The sequence below is a fragment of the Phocoena phocoena genome, chromosome 4 (assembly GCF_963924675.1).
Source record: "Phocoena phocoena chromosome 4, mPhoPho1.1, whole genome shotgun sequence".
Classification (NCBI taxonomy): Eukaryota; Metazoa; Chordata; class Mammalia; order Artiodactyla; family Phocoenidae; genus Phocoena; species Phocoena phocoena.
The window spans coordinates 37,387,377-37,411,306 of record NC_089222.1 but is presented as its reverse complement, the minus strand read 5'-3'; the positions used below and the strand labels follow the sequence as shown (position 1 = coordinate 37,411,306).

The following is a 23,930-nucleotide window of genomic DNA, read 5'->3' as shown; positions in this document are numbered from 1 at the left end:
GATTGTATTGCTATAAACTTCCCTGTTAAAACTGCTTTTGCTGCATCCCATAGGTTTGGGGTCATCGTGTTTTCATTGTTATTTGTCTCTAGGCATTTTTTGATTTCCTCTTTGATTTCTTCACTGATCTCTTGGTTATTAAGTAGTGTATTGTTTAGCCTCCATGTGTTTGTATTTTTTTACAGATTTTTTCCTGTACTTAATATCTAGACTCATAGTGTTCTGGTCATAAAAGATACCTGATACGATTTCAATTTTCTTAAAATTACTACAGATTGACTTGTGACCCAAGATATAATATATCCTGGAGGATGTTAAATAAGCACTTCAGAAGAATGTGTATTGTTGTTTTTGGATGGAATGTTCTATAAATATCAATAAGTCCATCTTGTTTAATGTATCATTTAAAGCTTGTGTTTCCTTATTTTCAGTTTGGATGATGTGTCCATTGGTGAAAGTGGGGTGTTAAAGTACCCTACTATTATTGTGTTATTGTCGATTTCCTCTTTTACAGCTGTTAGCATTTGCCTTTTGTATTGAGGTGCTCTTATGTTGGATGCATAAATTTTTACAATTGTTATATCTTCTTCTTGGATCAATCCTTTGATCATTATATAGTGTCCTTTGTCTCTTGTAATAGTCTTTTTTTTAGTCTATTTTGTCTGATATGATAATTGTTACTCCAGCTTTGATTTTCACTTGCATGGAGTATCTTTTTCCATCCCCTCACTTTCAGTTTGTATGCATCCCTAGGTCTGAAGTGGGTCTCTTGTAGACAGCATATATACGGATCTTGTTTTTGTATCCAATCAGCCAGTCTATGTCTTTTGGTTGGAGCATTTAATCCATTTACATTTTAGGTAATTATCGATATATATGTTCCTATTACGATTTTCTTAATTGTTTGGGTTTGTTATTGTAGGTCTTTTCCTTCTCTTGTGTTTACTGCCTAGAGAAGTTCTTTTAGCATTTGTTGTAAAGCTGGTTTGGTGGTGCTGAACTCACTTAGCGATTGTTTGTCTGTAAAGATTTTAATTTCTCTGCCAAATCTGAATGAGATCCCCTGCTGGGTAATCTTGGTTGTAGGTTTTTCTCCTTCATCACTTTAAATATGTCCTGACACTCCCTTCTGGCTTGCAGAGTTTCTGCTGAAAGATCAGCTGTTAACCTTAAGGGGATTCCCTGGTGTGTTATTTGTTGTTTTTCCCTTGCTGCTTTTAATATTTTTTCTTTGTATTTAATTTTTGATAGTTGGATTAATATGTGTCTTGGCATGTTTCTCCTTGGATTTATCCTGTATGGAACTCTCTGTGCTTCCTGGACTTGATTAACTATTTCCTTTCTCATATTAGGGAACTTTTCAACTATAAGCTCTTCAAATATTTTCTCAGTTCATTTCTTTTTCTCTTCTTCTTCTGGGAACCCTAAAATTCGAATGTTGGTGCATTTAATGTTGTCCCACAGGTCTCTGACTGTCCTCAATTCTTTTCATCCTTTTTTCTTTATTCTGCTCTGCAGTAGTTATTTCCACTATTTTATCTTCTAGGTCACTTATCCGATCTTCTGCCTCAGTTATTCTGTTATTGATCCCTTCTAGAGAATTTTAAATTTCATTTATCGTGTTTTTCATCACTGTTTGTTTGCTCTTTAGTTCTTCTAGGTCCTTGTTAAACGTTTCTTATATGTTCTCCATTCTATTTCCAAGATTTTTGATCACCTTTACTATCACTATTCTGAATTCTTTTTCAGGTAGACTGCCTATTTGCTCTTCATTTGTTAGGTCTGGTGGGTTTTTACCCTGCTCCTTCATCTGCTGTGTGTTTCTCTATTTTCTCATTTTGCTTAACTTACTGTGTTTGGGGTCTCCTTTTTGCAGGCTGCCGGTCTGTAGTTCCCATTGTTTTTGGTGCCTGTCCCCAGTGGCTAAAGTTAGTTCAGTAGGTTGTGTATGCTTCCTGGTGGAGGAGACTAGTGCCTGTGTTCTGGTGGATGAGGGTGAATCTTGTCTTTCTGGTGGGCAGGTCCACGACTGGTGGTGTGTTTTGGGGTGTCTGTGGCCTTATTATGATTTTAGGCAGCCTCTCTGCTAATGGGTGGGGTTGTGTTCCTGTCTTGCTAGTTGTTTGGCATAGGGTGTCCAGCACTGTAGCTTGCTGGTCATTAAGTGAAGCTGGGTCTTCACACTGAGATGCAGATCTCTGGGAGATTTCTGCCATTTGATATTATGTGGAGCTGGGAGATCTCTTATGGACCAATGTCCTGAAGTTGGCTCTCCCACCTCAGTGGCACAGCCCTGACGCCTGGCTGAGGCACCAAGAGCCTGTCATCCACAAGGCTCAGAATAAAATGGAGAAAAGAAAGAAAGGAAAGAAAGAAAAGAAAAGAAAGAAAGAAAGAAAGAAAAGAAAGAAAGAAAGAAAGATGATAAAATAAAGTTATTAAAATAAAACATTATTTAAAAAAATTTTTTAAGTAATTTAAAAAAAAACGCACACACAGATGCCTAGGACAAATGGTAAAAGCAAAGCTATAAAGACAAAATCACACACAAAAGCATACACATACACACTCACAAAAAGAGAAAAAGGGAGAAATATATATATATCATTGCTCCCAAAGTCCACCTCCTCAATTTGGGATGATTCGTTGCCTATTCAGGTATTCCACAGATGCAGGGTACTTGAAGTGCATTGTGGAGATTTAATCTGCTGCTCCTGAGGCTGCTGGGAGAAATTTCCCTTTCTCTTCTTTGTTCACACAGCTCCTGAGGTTCAGCTTTGGATTTGTACCCGTCTCTTCATGTAGGTCACCTGAGAGCATCTGTTCTTCACTCAGACAGGACGGGGTTAAAGGAGCAGCTGATTCAGGGGCTCTGGCTCACTCAGGCCAGGGGATGGAGGGGTACAGAATGCGGAGGGAACCTGCCACGGCAAAGGCCAGAGTGACGATGCACCAGCCTGAGGTATGCAGTGTTCTCCCGGGGAAGTTGTCCCTGGATCACGGAACCCTGGCAGTGACAGGCTACACAGGCTTCAGGAGGGACAGTGTGGATAGTGACCTGTGCTTGCACATAGGCTTCTTGGTGGCTGCAGTAGCAGCCTTAGCGTCTCATGGCTGTCTCTGGGGTCCACACTGTTAGCCGCCTGAGTACAGGTCTTTTAACTCCTTTGGTAGGTTTATTCCTAGGTATTTTATTTTATTTGTTGTAGTGGTGAATGGAATTCTTTCCTTAATTGTTCTTTCTGATCTTCTGTTGTTAGTCTATAGGAATGTAAGAGGTTTCGGTACATTGATTTTGTATCCTGCAACTTTACCAAATTCATTGATTAGCTCTGGTAGTCTTCTGGTGGCATCTTTAGGATTTTCTAAATATAAGTATCATGTCATCTGCAGTGACAGTTTTACTTCTTCTTTTCCGGTTTGTATTCCTTTTATTTCTTTTTCTTCTCTGGTTGCCATGGCTAGGACTTCCAAAATTATGTTGAATAACAGCGGCAAGAGTGGACATCCTTGTCTTGTTCCTGATCTCAGAGAAAATGCTTTCAGTTTTTCACCATTGAGAATGATGTTTGCTGTGGGTTTGTCATATATGGCCTTTATTATGTTCAGATGTTCCCTCTATGCCCACTTTCTGGACAGTTTTTATTCTTAGCATAAATGATGTTGAATTTTGTCAAAAGCTTTTTCTGCATCTATTGTGATGATCATATGGTTTGTATTTTTCAATTTGTTAATACAGTGTATCACATTTATTGATTTGTGTATATTGAAGAAGCCTTGAAACTCTGGGATAAACCCCACTTGATCATGGTATATGATCCTTTTAATGTGCTGTTGGATTCTGTTTGCTAGTATTTTGTTGAGGATTTTTGCATCTACATTCATCAGTGATATTGGTGTGTAATTTTCTTTTTTTGTAGTATCTTTGTCTGGTTTCGGTATCAGGGTGATGGCAGCCTCATACAATGAGTTTGGGAGTGTTCCTTCCTCTGCAATTTTTTGGAAGAGTTTGAGAAGGATGGGTGTTAGCTCTTCTCTAAATGCTTGAGAGAATTCACCTGTGAAGCCATGTGGTCCTGGACTTTTGTTTGCTGGAAGATTTTTAATCACAGTTTCAATTTCTTTACTTGTGATTGATCTGTTCATATTTTCTATTTCTTCCTGGTTCAGTCTTGGAAGGTTATACCTTTCTACGAAGTTGTCTATTTCTTCCAGGTTGTCCATTTTATTGGCACAGAGTTGCTTGTAGCAGTCTCTTAGGATGCTTTGTATTTCTGCGGTGTCCGTTGTAACATTCCCTTTTTCATTGCTAATTTTATTGATTTGAGTCCTCTCCCTCTTTTTCTTGATGAGTTTGGCTAAAGCTTCATCAATTTTGTTTATCTTCTCAAATAACCAGCTTTTAGTTTTATTGATCTTTGCTAGCATTCCCCCCTTTTTCTTTTCATTTATTTCTGATTTGAAAATGATTTCTTTCCTTTTACTAACTGGGTTTCGTTTGTTCTTCGTTCTGTAGTTCCTTTAGGTGTATGATTAGATTGTTTTTTTGAGATTTTTCTTGTTTCCTGAGATAGGATTGTATTGTTATAAACTTCCCTCTTAGAACTGCTTTCGCTGCATCCCATAGGTTTTGGATTGTCGTGTTCTTGTTGTCATTTGTCTCTAGGTATTTTCTGATTTCCTCTTTGATTTCTTCAGTGATCTCTTAGTTATTTAACTTATTGTTTAGCCTCCATCTGTTTGTGTTTTTTAACATTTTTCTCCCTGTGACTTCTAATCTCATAGCAGTGTGGTCGGAAAAGATGCTTGATATGATTTCAATTTTCTTAAATTTACCAAGGCTTGATTTGTGACCCAAGATGTGACCTAACCTAGAGAATGGTCTGTGTGCACTTGAGAAGAAAGTGTAATCTCCTGTTTTTGAATGGAATGTCCTATAAATATCAATTAACTCTACCTTGTCTATTGTGTCATTTAAAGCTTGTGTTTCCTTATTAATCTTCTGTCTGTCTGATCTGCCCATTGGTGTAATGAGGTGTTAAAGCCCCTCACTATTACTGTGTTACTGTCGATTTCCTCTTTTATAGCTGTTAGCATTTGCCTTATGTACTGAGGTGCTCCTATGTTGGGTGCATATATATTTATAATAGTTATATATTCCTGGATTGCTCCCTTAATCATTATATGGTGACCTTCCTTGTCTCTTGCAACATTCTTTATTTTACAGTCTATTTTATCTGATATGAGTAATGCTATCCAGCTTTCCTTTGTTATCCATTTGCATAGAGTATCTTTTTCCATCCCCTCACTTTCAATCTGTTTGTATCTGTAGGTGTGAAGTGGGTCTCTTGTAGACAGCATATATATGGGTCTCTTGTAGACAGCATATATATGGGTCTTGCTTTTGTAATTTTTCAGCGAGCCTGTGTCTTTTGGTTGGAGCATTTAATCCATTCACGTTTAAGGTAATTATAGATATGTATGTTCCTCTTAACGTTTTTTTAATTGTTTTGGGTTTGTTTCTGTAGGTCATTTTCTTCTCTTATGTTTCCCACTTAGAGAAGTTCCTTTAGCATTTGTTGTAGAGCTGGTTTGCTAGTGCTGAATTCTCTTAGCCTTTGCTTGTCTGTAAAGCTTTTGATTTCTCCATCGAAATCGAATGTGATCCTTGCTAGCTAGAGTAATCTTGACTGTAGGTTCTTCCATTTCATCACTTTAAATATATCATGCTACTCCCTTCTGGCTTGTAGATTTTCTGCTGAGAAATCAGCTGTTAACCTTATGGGAGTTCCCTTGTATGTTCTTTGTCATTTTTCCCTTGTTGCTTTCAATATTTCTTTGTCTTTAATTTTTGTCAGTTTGTTTACTATGTGTCTCGGCGTGTTTCTCCTTGGGTTTATCCTGCCTGGGACTCTGCGCTTCCTGGACTTGGGTGGCATTTTCCTATCCCATGTTAGGGAAATTTATGATTATAATCTCTTCAAATATTTTCTCGGGTCCTTTATCTCTCTGTTCTCCTTCTGGGACCCCTATAATGTGAATGTTGGTGCATTTAATGTTGTCCCAGAGGTCTCTTAGTCTGTCTTCATTTCTTTCCATTCTTTTTTCTTTATTCTGTTCCACGGCAGTGAATTCCACCATTCTGTCTTCCAGGTCACTTATCTGTTCTTCAGCCTCAGTTATTCTGCTACTGTTTCCTTCTAGTGTATTTTTCATTTCAGTTAATGTATTGTTCATCTGTTTGTTCTTTAATTCTTCTAGGTGTTTGTTCTTTAATTGTTCTAGGTCTTAGTTACACATTTCTTGGATCATCTCAATCTTTACCTCCATTCTTTTTCCAAGGTCCTGGATCATCTTCACTATCATTATTCTGAATTCTTTTTTTGGAAGGTTCCCTACCTTCACTTCATTTAATTGATTTTCTGGGGTTTTATCTTCTTCCTGCATCTGATACACAGTCCTCTGCCTTTTCATTTTGTCTATCATTCTGTGAAGGTGGTTTTTGTTCCACAGGCTGCAGGATTGTAGTTTTTCTTCCTTCTGCTCTCTCTCCAAACCCCACACTCCAGAGGCCCCCACTTTGGCCGTGGTGCCTCTCCCCTTCCACAGAGGTCCTAAGCAGAGGCCCCGCCCCATGCTTGAACATCACCCTGCCTAGGCCCTGCCCCGAAGGTCTTTTCTGGCTGCATGTGTCGTGAGCCTAGCCCCCGCCTCCCACTCAAACATCACCCCGGCTGTCCTTTTAAAGAGCAAAGAATTTTAAAAACTAGGATCTTTATTTGGTAGCAAGGCTGAACAATTGGTGGGCTTCACTATAAGATGCCAAGGCACCTGGCTACTTCACTGGAGAACACCAGTGAATTTGTCGGTCTTTCTCTTAAGCTGGCCAATTACGCAGAGAAGACACCTCCGATTTCCGGCTTATCAGCATTGTGATAGTTTGAATAGAGGAAGTGGCAAGGGGGAGGGAGATACCATTCAGTACATAAGATTTTTACTTCATCTTACTTCCACCCTCAGCTATGCCAGGTATTGAGATGCCCAAGAACAAAATCTCTCTTGTTTAGCCTAGAGTTTGTAGAGAATAAATCCACAGTCTTCTGATAAGGAGGGATAGCAGCAGTGTGTTCCTGTTTTAAGGAAAAAGGATCTGCTTCTCAGATTTTTAACCAATCCATTTTAGGCTAACCCAGTGAACCAGGACCCATAAGGGGTCCAGGACCCAACTCTTGAGCCTACACGTAAGTCTTCTGTTTTGTTGGCTTCCTTCCCTCACCCCACACCCCAAGGTTTTGGAGTCATCCATTCTACTATGACAGTTAACAAGGACAGATGCAGGTTTTCTTGGAGCTGAAACTTAGACAACTTGGGGGTCCTCTTCAAGAAAAAGAATAACAAATCAGGAGAGGGGGAAGATGGTGGAAGAGTAAGATGCGGAGATCACCTTCCTCCCCACAAATACATCAGAAATACATCTACACGTGGAACAACTCCTACAGAACACCTACTGAACGCTGGCAGAAGACCTCAGACCTCCCAAAAGACAAGAAACTCCCCACGTACCTGGGTAGGGCAAAAGAAAAAAGAATAAACAGAGACAATAGAATAGGGACGGGACCTGCACCAGTGGTAGGGAGCTGTGAAGGAGGAAAGGTTTCCACAAACTAGAAGCCCCTTCGTGGGCAGAGACTGCGGGTGGCAGGGTGGGGGTGCTTCGGAGCCATGGGGGAGAGCGCAGCAACAGGGGTGCAGAGGGCAAAGTGGAGAGATTTCCGCACAGAGGATTGGTGCCGCACAGAGGATTGGTGCCGACCAGCAGTCACCAGCCCCAGAGGCTGGTCTGCTCACCTGCTGGGGCGGGCGGGGCTGGGAGCTGAGGCTCAGGCTTTGGTCTGAGCGCGGGGAGAGGACTGGTGGTGTGAACACAGCCTAAAGGGGTTAGTGCACCAAGACTAGCCAGGAAGGAGTCCAGGAAAAGTCTGGACCTGCCGAAGAGGCAAGAGACTTTTTCTTCCCTCTTTGTTTCCCGGTGCGCGAGGAGAGGGGATTAAGAGCGCTGCTTAAAGGAGCTCCAGAGACGGGCTCCAGCCACGGCTATCAGAGCTGACCCCAGAGACAGGCATGAGACGCTAAGGCTGCTGTTGCCGCCACCAAGAAGCCTGTGTGCGAGCTCAGGTCATTCTTCACACCTCCCTTCCGGGGAGCCTGTGCAGCCCGCCACTGCCAGGGTCCCGGGATCCAAGAACAACTTCCCCAGGAGAATGCACGGCGCGCCCCAGGCTAGAGCAACATCACGCCGGCCTCTGCCGCCACAGGCTCGCTCCACACTCCGTACCCCTCCCTCCCCCAGGGCTGAGTGAGCCAGAGCCCCCCGAATCAGCAGTTCCTTTAACCCTGTCCTGTATGAGTGAAGAACAGACACCCTCCGGTGACCTACACGCAGAGGCGGGGCCAAACCCAAAGCTGAACCCCGGGAGCTGTGCGAACAAAGAAGAGAAAGGGAAATCTCTCCCAGCAGCCTCAGAAGAAGCGGATTAAATCTCCACAATTACCCTGCATCTGTGAAATACCTGAATAGACAACGAATCATCCCAAATTGAGGAGGTGGACACTGAGAGCAACATTTATGATTTTTTCCCCTTTTTCAATTTTTGTGAGTGCATATGTGTAGGCTTCTGTGTGAGATTTTGTCTGTATAGCTTTGCTTTCACCATCTGTCCTAGGGTTCTATCTGTCCATGTTTGTTATCTTTTTTACTTTTTAAATAATTTTTTTTCTTAATAATTTTTTTATTTTAATAACTTTATTTTATTTTACCTTACTTTATGTTATTTTCTTTTATCCCCTTCCTCCTTCCCTTCCTTCCTTCCTTCCTTCCTCCCTCCCTCCCTTCTTTCCTTTTCCTCCTTTTCTTCCTTTCTTTCTACTTTTTCTCCCTTTTATTCTGAGCCACGTGGATGAAAGGCTCTTGGTGCTGCAGCCTGGAGTCAATGCTGTGCCTCTGAGGTGGGAGAGCCAACTTCAGGACACTGATCCACAGGAGACCTCCCAGCTCCACGTAATATCAAACGGTGAAAATCTCCCAGAGATCTCCATCTCAACACCAGCACCCAGCTTCACTCAACGACCAGCAAGCTACAGTGCTGGACATCCTATACCAAACAACTGGCAAGACAGGAACACAACCCCACCCATTAGCAGAGAGGCTGTCTAAAATCATAATAAGTCCACAGACACCCCAAAACACACCACCAGATGTGGACCTGCCCACCAGAAAGAAAAGATCCAGCCTCATCCACCAGAACACAGGCACTAGTGCCCTCCACCAGGAAACCTACACAACCCACTGAACCAACTTTAGCCACTGGGGACAGACACCAAAAACAACGGGACTCCGAACCTGCAGCCTGCAAAAAGGAGACCCCAAACACAGTAAGATAAGCAAAATGAGAAGATAGAAAAACACACAGCTGATGAAGGAGCAAGATAAAAACCCACCAGACCTAACAAATGAAGAGGAAAGAGGCAGTCTTCCTCAAAAAGAATTCAGAATAATGACAGTAAACATGATCCAAAATCTTAGAAACAGAATACAGAAAATGCAAGAAACATTTAAAAAGGACCTAGAAGAACTAAAGACGAAACAAGCAATGATGAACACAATAAATGAAATTAAAAATTCTCTAGGGCTTCCCTGATGGCGCAGTGGTTGAGTCCACCTGGTGATGCAGGGGACGTGGGTTTTTGTCCCGGTCCGAGAGGATCCCACATGCTGTGGAACGGCTGGGCCCGTGAGCCATGGCCGCTGGGCCCGCGCGTCCGGAGCCTGTGCTCTGCAGTGGGAAAAGCCACAGCAGTGAGAGGCCCGCATACCGCAAAAAAATCAAAACAAAACAAAAAGAAAACTCTAGAAGGGATCAATAGCAGAATAACTGAGGCAGAAGAACGGACAAGTGACCTGGACGATAAAGTAGTGGAAATAACTACTGCAGAGTAGATCAAAGAAAAAAGAATAAAAGGAACTGAGGACAGTCTCAGAGACCTCTGGGACAACATTAAATGCACCAACATTCGAATTATAGGGGTCCCAGAAGAAGAAGAGAAAAAAAAAGGGACTGAGGAAATATTTCAAGAGATTATAGTTGAAAACTTCCCTAATATGGGAAAGGAAATAGTTAATCAAGTCCAGGAAGCACAGAGAGTCCCATACAGGATAAATCCAAGGAGAAACATGCCAAGACACATATTAATCAAACTGTCAAAGGTTAAATACAAAGAAAACACATTAAAAGCAGCAAGGGAAAAATAACACACAAGGGAATCCCCATAAGGTTAAGAGCTGATCTTTCAGCAGAAACTCTGCAAGCCAGAAGGGAGTAGCAGGACATATTTAAAGTGATGAAGGAGTAAAACCTACAACCAAGATTACTCTACCCAGCAAGGATCTCATTCAGATTTGATGGAGAAATTAAAACCTTTACAGACAAGCAAAAGCTGAGAGAGTTCAGCACCACCAAACCAGCTTTAAAACAAATGCTAAAGGATCTTCTCTAGGCAAGAAACACAAGAGAAGGAAAAGACCTACAATAACAAACCCAAAACAATTAAGAAAATGAGAATAGGGATGTACATATTGATAATTACCTTAAATGTAAATGGATTAAATGCTCCCACCAAAAGACACAGATGGGCTGAATGGATACAAAAACAAGACCCATATATATGCTGTATACAAGAGACTGCCTTCAGGCCTAGAGACACATACAGACTGAAAGTGAGGGGATGGAAAAAGATATTCCATGCAAATTGAAAACAAAAGAATGCCAGAGTAGCAATTCACATATCAGACAAAATAGACTTTAAAATAAAGACTATTAGAAGAGACAAAGAAGGACACTAAATAATACTCAACGGATCGATCGAAGAAGATATAACAATTGTAAATATTTATGCACCCAACATAGGAGCACCTCAATACATAAGGCAAAAACTAACAGCCATAAAAGGGCGAACTGGGGTTTCCCTGGTGACGCAGTTGTTGAGAGTGTGCCTGCTGATGCAGGCGACACAGGTTCGTGCCCCGGTCCAGGAAGATCCCACATGCCGTGGAGCGTCTAGGCCTGTGAGCCATGGCCACTGAGCCTGCGTGTCCGGAGCCTGTGCTTCACAACAGGAGAGGCCACAACAGTGAGAGGCCCGCATACCGAAAAAAAAAAAAAAAATCTTCCAACAAACAGACGCCCAGGACCAGATGTCTTCACAGGTGAATTCTTTCAAACATTTAGAGAGGAGCTAACACCTATCCTTCTCAAACTCTTCCAAAATATAGCAGAGGGAGGAACACTCTCAATCTCATTCTACATGGCCACCATCACCCTGATACCAAAACCAGACAAGGATGTCACAAAGAAAGAAAACTAGAGGTCAATATCTCTGATGAACATAGATGCAAAAATCCTCAAAAAATACTAGCAAACAGAATCCAATAGCACATTAAATGGATCACACACCATGATCAAGTGGGGTTTATTCCAGGAATGCAAGGATTCTTCAATATACACAAATCAATCAATGTGAGATACCATGTTAACAAATTGCAGGAGAAAAACCATATGGTCTTCCTCACTAGATGCAGAGAAAGCTTTCGACAAAATTCAACACCCATTTATGATAAAAACCCTGCAGAAAGCAGGCACAGAGGGAACTTTCCTCAACATAATAGAGGCCATATATGACAAACCCACAGCCAACATAGTCATCATTGGTGAGAAACTGAAAGCATTTCCACTAAGATCAGGAACAAGACAAGGTTGCCCACTCTCACTACTCTTATTCAACGTAGTTTTGGAAGTTTTAGCCACAGCAAAAAGAGAAGAAAAGGAAATAAAAGGAATCCAAATCGGAAAAGAATAAGTAAAGCTGTCACTGTTTGCAGATGACATGATACTATACATAGAGAATCCTAAAGATGCTACCAGAAAACTACTAGAGCTAATCAATGAATTCAGTAAAGTAGCAGGATACAAAATTAATGCACAGAAATCTCTTGCATTCCTATACACTAATGATGAAAAATCTGAAAGTGAAATCAAGAAAACACTCCCATTTACCATTGCAACAAATAGAATAAAATATCTAGGAATAAACCTATCTAAGGAGACAAAAGACCTGTATGCAGAAAATTATAAGACACTGATGAAAGAAATTAAAGATGATACAAATAGATGGAGAGATATACCATGTTCTTGGATTGGCAGATTCAACATTGTGAAATTGACTCTACAACTCAAAGCAATCTACAGATTGAATGCAATCCCTATCAAACTACCACGGGCATTTTTCACAGAACTAGAACAAAAAATTTCACAACTTGTATGGAAACACAAGACCCCAAATAGCCAAAGCAATCTTGAGAACGAAAAAAGGAGCTGGAGGAATTCAGGCTCCCTGACTTCAGACTATACTACAAAGCTACAGTAATCAAGACAGTATGGTACAGGCACAAAAACAGAAAGATAGATCAGTGGAACAGGATAGAAAGCCCAGAGATAAACCCACGCACATATGGTCACCTTGTCTTTGATAAAGGAGGCAGGAATGTACAGTGGAGAAAGGACAGCCTCTTCATAAGTGGTGCTGGGAAAACTGGATAGGTACATGTAAAAGTATGAGATTAGATCAGTCCCTAACACCATACACAAAAATAAGCTCAAAATGGATTAAAGACCTAAATGTAAGGCCAGAAACTATCAAACTCTTAGAGGAAAACATAGGCAGAAAACTCTATGACATAAATCACAGCAAGATCCTTTTTGACCCATCTCCTATAGAAATGGAAATAAAAACAAAAATAAACAAATGGGACCTAATGAAACTTCAAAGCTTTTGCACAGCAAAGGAAACCATAAACAAGACCAAAAGACAACCCTCAGAATGGGAGAAAATATTTGCAAATGAAGCAACTGACAAAGGATTCATCTCCAAAATTTATAAGCAGCTCATGCAGCTCAATAACAAAAAAACAAACAACCCAATCCAAAAATGGGCAGAAGACCTAAATAGACATTTCTCCAAAGAACATATACAGACTGCCAACAAACACATGAAAGAATGCTCAACATCATTAATCATTAGAGAAATGCAAATCAAAACTACAATGAGATATCATCTCACACCAGTCAGAATGGCCATCATCAAAAAGTCTACAAACAATAAATGCTGGAGAGGGTGTGGAGAAAAGGGAACACTCTTGCACTGCTGGTGGAAATGTGAATTGGTACAACCACTATGGAGAACAGTATGGAAGTTCCTTAAGAACTACAAATAGAACTACCATATGACCCAGCAATCCCACTGCTGAGCATATACCCTGAGAGAACCATAATGCAAGAAGAGTCATGTACCAAAATGTTCATTGCAGCTCTATTTACAATAGCCAGGAGATGGAAACAACCTAAGTGTCCATCATCGGATGAATGGATACACAAGATGTGGCACATATATACAATGGAATATTACTCAGCCATAAAAAGAAATGAAATTGAGCTATTTGTAATGAGGTGGATGGACCTAGAGTCTGTCATACAGAATGAACTAAGTCAGAAAGACAAAGACAAGTACCATATGCTAACCCATATATATGGAATTAAATAAAAAATGTCATGAAGAACCTAGGGGTAAGACAGGAATAAAGACACAGACCTACTAGAGAATGGACTTGAGGATATGGGGAGGGGGAAGGGTATTCTGTGACAAAGTGAGAGAGTGCCATGGACATATATACACTACCAAACGTAAAACAGATAGCTAGTGGGAAGCAGCCACATAGCACAGGTACATCAGCTCAGTGCTTTGTGACCACGTAGAGGGGTGGGATAGGGAGGGTGGGAGACACAAGAGGGAAGAAATATGGGAACATATGTACATGTTTAACTGTTTCACTTTGTTATAAAGCAGAAACTAACACACCATTGTAAAGCAATTATACTCCAATAAAGATGTATTAAAAAAAAGAATAACAAATCAGGCATTTTTAAAAATCACAAGTTAATACTACCACGGCTAACACAAACTATACACAGAAACACTGCAAATCACAAATATAGCACCAAACCCAGACTAAATGTATCCCCAACTCAACGTTTTCTTAGTGTAATCCCAAAATGCCTGCAGCCACTACAAACCCACCCAAAAGAGAGCAAGTTAGAGTGGAAAGAAAAAGGAATCTAAATTAACAGCCAATTGACAAATAACACTAAATATTTTCTCGAAGAATGTACATAAAACAATATCCCAGAAAATTCTGAGAAAATATAGTAATGAAAGGACATAAATCCAACCATAGATTAAAATGTACTATGAAACTGTCATGATTAAAACAGTTTGGTACTATTTTACATACTGGAGTTAATTTATGAGAAATTACATTGAGGCAACTAGCTAAAGCTTTGGAAGAAAAGAAAAAACCTTAATAGCCCCTAATTCCTTATATAATCAATATAAATAAATAAATAAATAAAAATAAAATAAATTAACGGCAAATTATTAAAATATCTTACTTGCAAATTGCATAAAAATTGTAACTAACGGGGCTTCCCTGGTGGCGCAGTGGTTGAGAGTCCGCCTGCCGATGCAGGGGACGCAGGTTTGTGCCCCGGTCTGGGAGGATCCCACATGCCACGGAGCGGCTGGGCCCGTGAGCCATGGCTGCTGAGCCTGCGCGTCCGGAGCCTGTGCTCCGCAGCGGGAGAGGCCACAACAGTGAGAGGCCCGCGTACAGCAAAAAAAAAAAAAAAAAAAAAAATTGTAACTAACTATGAGAAGACACTACTAGGTTCCTTCCCCAGAGTTTGGTAAAGGCTTGGCTAGTGAGCAGTACTGAAATTTAAGCTTCATTAGCTTAACGGACAAAATCTGCATAATCCATCTGCTTTTCACTTTCCAACATTTTGTTGAAACCATCAGACTGCTATTACCTTCTCCCTATTCCTCATTCTTCTGGCATTATACTTGTTTTATGCCTGTACTGTTATTTTAGTGACGTTTCCAAAGGAGAAAGAAGTAGACTCATCTTTACTTCATGTTTAACTACAACTCTTCATTTTATACTCAACCTTTTGGCATCAATTCCACTTAAATCAATAATATGTAGTTTATATCATTAAACTACTGACTTAATTTCATTATAGCTATTGCTTACATCTTGTGTTTTTAAAGTATAACAGATATCCACAAATGTAAAAGCAGTTAAGGCCTAAGAAGATGAACAGAAAGAACAGAATAGTAGCTGGAAAAAGGTAACTTACTGATCTATATATAACATTAGGAGTAATCAAGTTTCCAAATTTATATTGTGACCCCTCTTGAACCAAAAGCAATTACAAGGTAAAAATAAAAAACAGTTTCAACCATAAGCTTAGTGGGAAAACTGTACTTAGTTAAGGCAGTGTGCTCACTTAATCATATGCTAGATTTGATTAAACAAGTTCTGACATGTAAATTAACTTTTCTGGAGTTCAATACCTTTGACTTGAATTCCAAGCTTTTTGAGGGCCTCTTCAACAGACTGACTTTCTCGTTTTCTCATAAAGCCATTATCAATGTGCACAGCAATGACTTGCTCTTGGTTCAAAGCACGATTCAACAAAGCTGTACAAACTGTTGAGTCTACTCCACCACTGAGCAAAACCTACAGGGTGAAATGAAAAGTCAACTGAGTAGAATAAGGAAAAAGAAGCTAAGTTATCAGCTTAAATCACTACCTAAAAACACTGTTTGGGGAATTCCCTGGCGGTCCAGTGGTAAGGACTCCATGCTTACTGCCAAGGACCCAGGTTCAATCCCTGGTCGGGGAACTAAAATTCCACAAGCTGTGGAGCACAGCCAAAAAAAACAAAACAACAAAACAAAAACAAAAAACCACTGTCTGTACGAAAGGTATGTATGGTAACTGAAAGAACACACTGAAACAGTGCAACTCAAAAGCACATGATCACCCAGTCAAAATTTAAGGGCTATGCTGAGTAAGCTAACTCTGAGTTCTAATATCACTGACATAAATTTATAGACTTTCAAATATAAATTGCTTACCAAAACTTTTGATGTGCCGACTCTCTCTCTGATCTCTCGAATGCACTCAAGTTCTCTGTTCTGCACAGTGAAGGTCCCACTGCACCCAGCTATGTCGAAGAGGAAATTTTTCAGTATTACTTTCCCATTTTCTGTAAGGCCAACTTCAGGGTGGAACTGGGCTCCATATAATTTTTTAGATTCATTTGCTATACCTTTATAGGGAAAATAATCATAAATTAAAATTTTTTCCTATTGAACAGACTCAACCAGAACCCACAGTAATTTCTCACAATTTCTTGCTCCATAAACGTGGAAACTGATACAAATTAGTGGATTTTTAGCTATGGGGGGGGAAATACAAATAAAAACTACATTGCCATGGTACAGCTTTATAAAGGTCTTTCCTTATACAGCAATTAATGAACTACATGACCTTGAAATAAGTCCTACAGAGATAATTCACAGTACCCTCAGTTCTCTACCTAGGTTACTGCAATTGTCTTATCTATTTAATGCAGTGATAACTCGATTTTAGATCTCAGTCCCATATGCCTTCACATGCAATGTGCAGGTACCAATTTTCTATATTAGAAAATCCTCATACATTAAACCCATCAGAATATTCTAAATGTTTCTTTCTTGGGTACTATTAACCAAATATAACTTCATTGACTTGATTAATGTGTTTCTGATACTTTATTATCTATAAAGCAGCAGATATTGGGCTAAATGTTTTACATAGACATGTACTACCCCATATCTATGGCTCTGAGATATTATTCCAGGGTTTCAACATCTGACAATCAGTGTTATATATCACATTAACAAAATGAGGGATAAAAATAATATGGTCATCTCAATAGATACAAAAAAAGCAAAAGATAAAATTCAACATCATACATGATAAAAACTCTCAACAAACTGGTAGAGAAGGAACGTACCTCAACATAATAAAGGTCATATACAACAAGTCCACAATTAACATACTCAGTGGTGAAAAGCTTCTCCTCTAAGATCAGGAACAAAACAAGAATTCAACAAAGTATTGGACATCCTAGCCAGACCAGTCAGGCTAGAAAAAAGAAATAAAATCATCCAAATTGAAAACGAATAAGTAAAACTGTCTCTGCAGATGCCACAACACTGTCTCTAGGAAACCCTAGAGATTCTAACAAAATGCTGTTAGAACTAATAAATTATTTCAGCAAGCTTGCAGAAAAGAAAACCAACCTACAGAAATCAATTGTGTGTGTACTAACAACAAACTGTCAGCAGGAAAAATTAAGAAAACATTGCCATCAACAAAATCAAAAAGAATAAAACACTTAGGAATAAATTTAACCAAAAAGGTCAAAGATCTGTACACTGAACATTGTAAGACCTTGATGAAAGAAACTGAGGAAGGAACAAATAAAAAGATATTCCATGTTCATAGATTAGAGGAATTACTACTATTAAAATGTCAATTCTCACCAAAGTAATCTACAGATTCAATTCAATCTCTATCAAAAGTGGCAAAGTATAAAAGTGGTGACCTAGGGACTGGGGGACGAGGGGAATAGGGAGAGGTTGGTTAAAGAGTACAAATTCTTGGGTTTAAGATGAATAAGGTCTGAGGATCTAATGTATAATATGGTGACTATAGCTGATAGCAAATTTCAGTGATCCAATACAGTGTTAAGAGAGTAGAAATTAAATGTTCTCACCAAAAAAAAGTAAATACAGTTGACCCTTGAACAATCCAAGGCTTAGGGTTACCTATCCTTTGTGCAGTCAAAAATCTACATATAACTTTACAGTCAGCCCTCTGGATCTGCAATTCCACATCCACAGTTTCAACCAACCACACATCACATAGTACTGAAGGAAATATTTAGCAAAAAAAAATCCACATATAAGTTGACCCACACAGTTCAAAACCGTGTTTTTCAAGGATCAACTGTATGTGAGCCGATGGATGGGTTAATTAACTCAGAGGGGAAAAAACCTTACACAATGTATATCAAATCATCACATTGTACCCTTTAAATATTTTACAGTTTTGTCAAATATATCTCAATAAAGCTGGAAAACTTAAATTTTAAAAAAAGTTGGAAGAAAAAAACCCACCACCCTAAAATTCTGTGTCCTGAGAAACTACCCTTCAAAAATGCAAGAAAAATAAAAAACTTTCTCAAATGAACAAAAATTGAGGCCATTTCTACCTTGCAAGAAATATTAAAAGAAGTTCTTTAGGAAGATTGGTTCAAGATTGTGGAGCAGGGCTTCCCTGGTGGTGCAGTAGTTGAGAGTCCGCCTGCCGATGCAGGGGACGTGGGTTCGTGCCCTGGCCTGGGAAGACCCCACATGCCACAGAGTGGCTGGCCCCGTGAGCCATAGCCACTGAGCCTGCGCGTCCAGAGCCTGTGCTCCGCAACGGGAGAGGTCACAACAGTGAGAGGCCCGCGTACCGCAAAAACAAAACAAAACAAAACAAACAAACAAAAAAGATGGTGGAGCAGAAGGATGTGCACTCACTCCCTCTTGCAAGAGCACTGGAATCACAACTAACTGCTGAACAATAATTGGCAGGAAGACACTGGAACTCACCAAAAAAGATACCCCACATCCAAAGAAAAAGGAGAAGCCACAATGAGATGGTAGGAGGGGCGCAATCACAATAAAATCAAATCCCGTAACTGCAAGGTGGGTGACTCACAAACTGGAGGACAATTACACCACAGAAGTCCACCCACTGGAGTGAAGGTTCTGAGCCCCACGTCAGGCTTCCCAACCTGGGGGTATGGCAATGGGAGGAGGAATTCCTAGAGAATCAGACATTGAAGGCTAGCGTGATTTGACTGCAGGACTTTGACAGGACTGGAAGAAACAAGAGACTCCACTCTTGGAGGGCACACACTAAGTAGTGTGCACGTCGGGACCCAGGGGAAGGAGCAGTGACCCACAGGAGACTGAACCAGACCTACCTGCTAGTGTTGGAAGGTCTCCTGCAGAGGTGGGGGGTGGCTGTGGCTCACCATAGGCACAAGGACACTGACAACAGAAGCTCTGGGAAGTATTCCTTGGCTTGAGCCCTCCCAGAGTCTGCCATTAGCCCCACCAAAGAGCCAGGAAGGCTCCAGTGCTCAGTCAACTCAGGCCAAAAAACCAACAGGGAGGGAACTCAGCCCCACTCATCAGCAGACAAGCAGATTACAGTTTTACTGAGCTATGCCCACCAGAGCAATACAGAGCTCTACCCATCACCAGGGCATCCCATCAAGAAGCTTGCACAAGACACTTAGACAGCCTCATCCACCAAAGGGCAGACAGCAGAAGCAAGAAGATCTACAATTCTGCAGCCTGTGGAAGGAAAACCACATTCACAGAAAGATAGATTGGATGAAAAGGCAAATGACTTTGTACCAGATGAAGGAACAACATAAAACCCCAGAAAAACAACTAAATGGAGACAGGCAACCTTCCAGAAGAGGAATTCAGAATAATGATAGTGAAGATGATCCAGGACCTCGGAAAATGAATGGAGGCAAAGATCGAGAAGATCCAAAAATGTTTAACTAAGACCTAGAAGAATTAAAGAACAAACACCTAGAAGAATTAACGAACAAAGAAACAGATATGAACAATACAATAACTGAAATGAAAAATACACGAGAAGGAAACAACAGCAGAATAACTGAGGTCGAAGAATGGATAAGTGACCTGGAAGAGAGAATGGTGGAATTCACTGCTGCAGAACAGAATAAAGAAAAAAGAATGAAAAGAAATGAAGACAGCCTAAGAGACCTCTGGAACAACATTAAACACAAAAACATTTGCATTACAGGGGTCCCAGAAGGAGAACAGAGAGAGAAAGGACCCAAGAAAATATTTGAAGAGATTATACTTGAAAACTTCCCTAACATGGGAAAGGAAATAGCCATCCAAATCCAGGAAGAGCACAGAGTCCCAGGCAGGATAAACCCAAGGAGAAACAAGCCAAGACACATAATCAATTTGAGAAAAATTAAAGACAAAGAAAAATTATTGAAAGCAACAAGGGAAAAAGAACATACGAGGGAACTCCCATAAGGTTAAGAGCTGATTTCTCAGCAGAAACTCTACAAGCCAGAAGGGAGTAGCAGGACATGTTTAAAGTGATGAAAGGGAAGAACCTACAATCAAGATTACTCTAGCCAGCAAGGATCTCATTCAGATTCGACAGAGAAATCAAAAGGTAAGAGAATTCAGCACCACCAAAGCAGCTCTACAACAAATGCTAAAGGAACTTTCTCTAAGTGGAAAACATAAGAGAAGAAAAGGACCTATAAAAACAAACCCAAAACAATTAAGAAAATGTTAATAGGACCATACATATCGATAATTACCTTAAATGTGAATGGATTAAATGCTCCAACCAAAAGACACAGGCTCGCTGAATGGATACAAGAGCAAGACCCATATATATACTGTCTACAAGAGACTCACATCAGACCTACAGACACATACAGACTGAAAGTGAGGGGATAGAAAAAGATATTCCATGTAAATGGAAATCAAAAGAAAGCAGGAGTAGCAATACTTGTATCACATAAAACAAACTTTAAAATAAAGAATGTTACAAGAGACAAGGAAGGATGATCAAGGGGGGATCAATCCAAGAAGAAAATTTAACCATTATAAATCTATAGGCACCCAACATAGTAGCACCCCAATACGTAAGGTAACTGCTAACAGCTATAAAAGAAGAAATCCACAGTAACACAATAGTGGGGGACTTTAACAACTCACTTACACGAATAGACATATCATCCAGACAGAAAATTAATAAGGAAACACAAGCTTTAAATGACACAATAGACAAGACAGAGTTAATTGATATTTACAGGACATTCTATCCAAAACAGCAGATTACACTTTCTTCTCATTTGCACATGGAACATTCTCCAGGATATATCACATCTTGGGTCACAAATCGAGCCTTGGTAAATTTAAGAAAACTGAAATCATATCAATATCTTTTCCAAGCACAATGCTATGAGAGTAGAAATGAATTACAGGGGAAAAAAACAACATAAAAAACACAAACATGTGGAGACTAAACAATAAGTTACTAAATAACCAAGAGATCACTTAAGGAATCAAAGAGGAAATACAAAAGTACCTAGAGACAAGTGACAACGAAAACACAATGATCCAAAACCTATGGGATGCAGCAAAAGCAGTGCTAAGAGGGAAGTTTATAGCAATACAATCCTATCTCAAGAAACAAGAAAAATCTCAAATAAACAATCTAACCTTACACCTAAAGGAACCAGAAAAAGAAGAACAAACAAAACCCAAAGTTCGTAGAAGGAAAGAAATCATCAAGATCAGAGTATAAATAAATGAAATAGAAACAAAGAAAACAATAGCAAGATCAGTAAAACTAAAAGCTGGTTCTTTAAGAAGATAAACAAAGTTGATAAACCATTGGCCAGATTCATCAAGGAAAAGAGGGAGAGGACTCAAATCAATAAAATTAGAAATGAAAATGGAGAAGTTACAACAGTCACTGCAGAAATACAAAGCATCCTAAAAGTCTACTACAAGCAATTCCATACCAATAAAATGGACAACCTGGAAGACATGGATATACCCTTCCAAGACTGAACCAGGAAGAAATAGAAAATATTAACAGACCAATCACAAGTAATGAAATTGAAACTGTGATTAAAAACCTTCCAGCAAAGAAGAGTCCAGGTCCAGATGGCTTCACAGGCGAATCCTATCAAACATTTAGAGAAGAGCTAACACCCATTCCTCTCAAAGTCTTCCAAAAAATTGCAGAGGAAGGAACAATCCCAAACTCATTCTATGAGGCCACCATCACCCTAATACAAAAACCAGACAAAGATACTACAAAAAAAGAAAATTACAGACCAATATCAATGATGAATACTGATGCAAAAATCCTCAACAAAATACTAGCAAACAGAATTCAACAAAACATTAAAAGGATAATACACCCATGATCAAGTGGGATTTATCCCAGGGATGCAAGGATTCTTCAATATATGCATATCAATCAATGTGATACACCATATTAACAAACTGAAGAATAAAAACCATATGATCATTTCAATAGACGCAGAAAAAGCTTTTGACAAAATTCAACACCCATATATGATAAAACTATCCAGAAAGTGGGCACAGAGGGAACCTACCTCAACAAAATAAAGGCCAAATATGACAAACCCACAGCAAACATCATTCTCAATGGTGAAAAAATGAAAGCATTTCCTCTAAGATCAGGAACACGAGAAGGATATCCACTCTCGCCACTATTATTCAACATAGTTTTGGAAGTCCTAGCCATGGCAATCAGAGAAGAAAAAGAAATAAAAGGAATACAAATTGGAAAAGAAGAAGTAAAACTGCCACTGTTTGCAAATAACACACTACACATAGAGAATCCTAGAGATGACAGCAGAAAACTAGTAGAGCTAATGCATGAATCTGGTAAAGTTGCAGGATGCAAAATTAATGCAGAGAAATCTCTTGCATTCCTATAAACTAACAACAAAAGATCAGAAAGAGAAATTAAGGAAACAATCCCATTCACCACTGCAACAAACAGAATAAAATACCTAGGAATAACCCTGCCTAAGGAGTTAAGAGACCTGTACTCTGAAAACTATAAGACACTGATGAAAGAAATCAAAGATGACACAAACACATGCAGAGATATACCATGTTCTTGGTATGGAAGAATCAATATTGTGAAAAGGACTGTACTACCCAAGGCAATCTACAGGTTCAATGCAATTCCTATCAAATTACCAGTGGCATTTTTTACAGAACTAGAACAATAAAACTTAAAATTTGGAGACACAAAAGACCCCGAATAGCCAAAGCAGTCTTGAGGGAAAAAAACAGAGCTGGAGAATCACAATCCCTGACTTCAGACTATACTACAAAGCTACAGTAATCAAGACAATATGGTACTGGCACAAAAACAGAAATATAGATCAACGGAACAGGATAAAAAACCCAGAGATAAACCCACACACATATGGTCACCTTATCTTTGATAAAGGAGGCAAGAATATACAATGGAGAAAAGACAGCCTCTTCAATAAGTGGTGCTGGGAAAACAGGACAGCTACATGTAAAAGAATGTAATTAGGGCTTCCCTGGTGGCTCAGTGGTTGAGTCTGCCTGCCGATGCAGGGGACATAGGTTCGTGCCCTGGTCCAGGCAGATCCCACATGCCGCAGAGCGGCTAGGCCTGTGAGCCATGGCCGCTGAGCCTGTGCGTCCGGAGCCTGTGCTCCGCAATGGGAGAGGCCACAACAGTGAGAGGCCCGCATATCAGGAAAAAAAAAAAAAAAAGAAAAAGAATGAAATTAGAACACTCCCTAACTCCATACACAAAAATAAACTCAAAATGGATTAGAGGCCTAAATGTAAGATGGGACACTATAAAAATCTTAGAGGAAAACATAAGAAGAACACTGTTTGACATAAATCACAGCAATGACTTTTTTGACCCACCTCCTAGAGTAATGGAAATAAAAACAAAAATAAACAAATGGGACCTAATGAAACTTAAAAGCTTTTGCACAACAAAGGAAACTATAAACAAGACAAAAAGACAATCTTCAGAATGGGAGAAAATATTTGCAAATGAATCAACGGACAAAGGATTAATCTCCAAAATATATAAACAGCTCATGCAGCTCAATAGTAAAAAAAACAAACAACCCAATTAAAAAATGGGCAGAAGACCTAAATAGACATTTCTCCAAAGAAGACATGCAGATGGCCAAGAGGCTCATGAAAAGCTGCTCAACACCACTAATTATTAGAGAAATGCAAATCAAAACTGCAGTGAGATA

The 23,930-nt window shown here is 39.7% G+C and overlaps 1 protein-coding gene across 2 annotated transcripts in view; it reads right to left on the bottom strand.

Annotated features, from left to right (window-relative positions):
- GMPS (guanine monophosphate synthase) overlaps positions 1 to 23,930 on the bottom strand; it is a 101,508-nt gene that overhangs the window by 21,578 nt on the left and 56,000 nt on the right. For both annotated transcript variants that reach the window (XM_065876171.1, XM_065876172.1), the window contains exons 6-7: positions 16,090 to 16,283; positions 15,523 to 15,688 (exon numbers count right to left, since the gene is read on the bottom strand). In XM_065876171.1, coding sequence (XP_065732243.1) covers positions 15,523 to 15,688; positions 16,090 to 16,283 — 360 coding nt within the window. The remainder of the gene's footprint in view (positions 1 to 15,522; positions 15,689 to 16,089; positions 16,284 to 23,930) is intronic.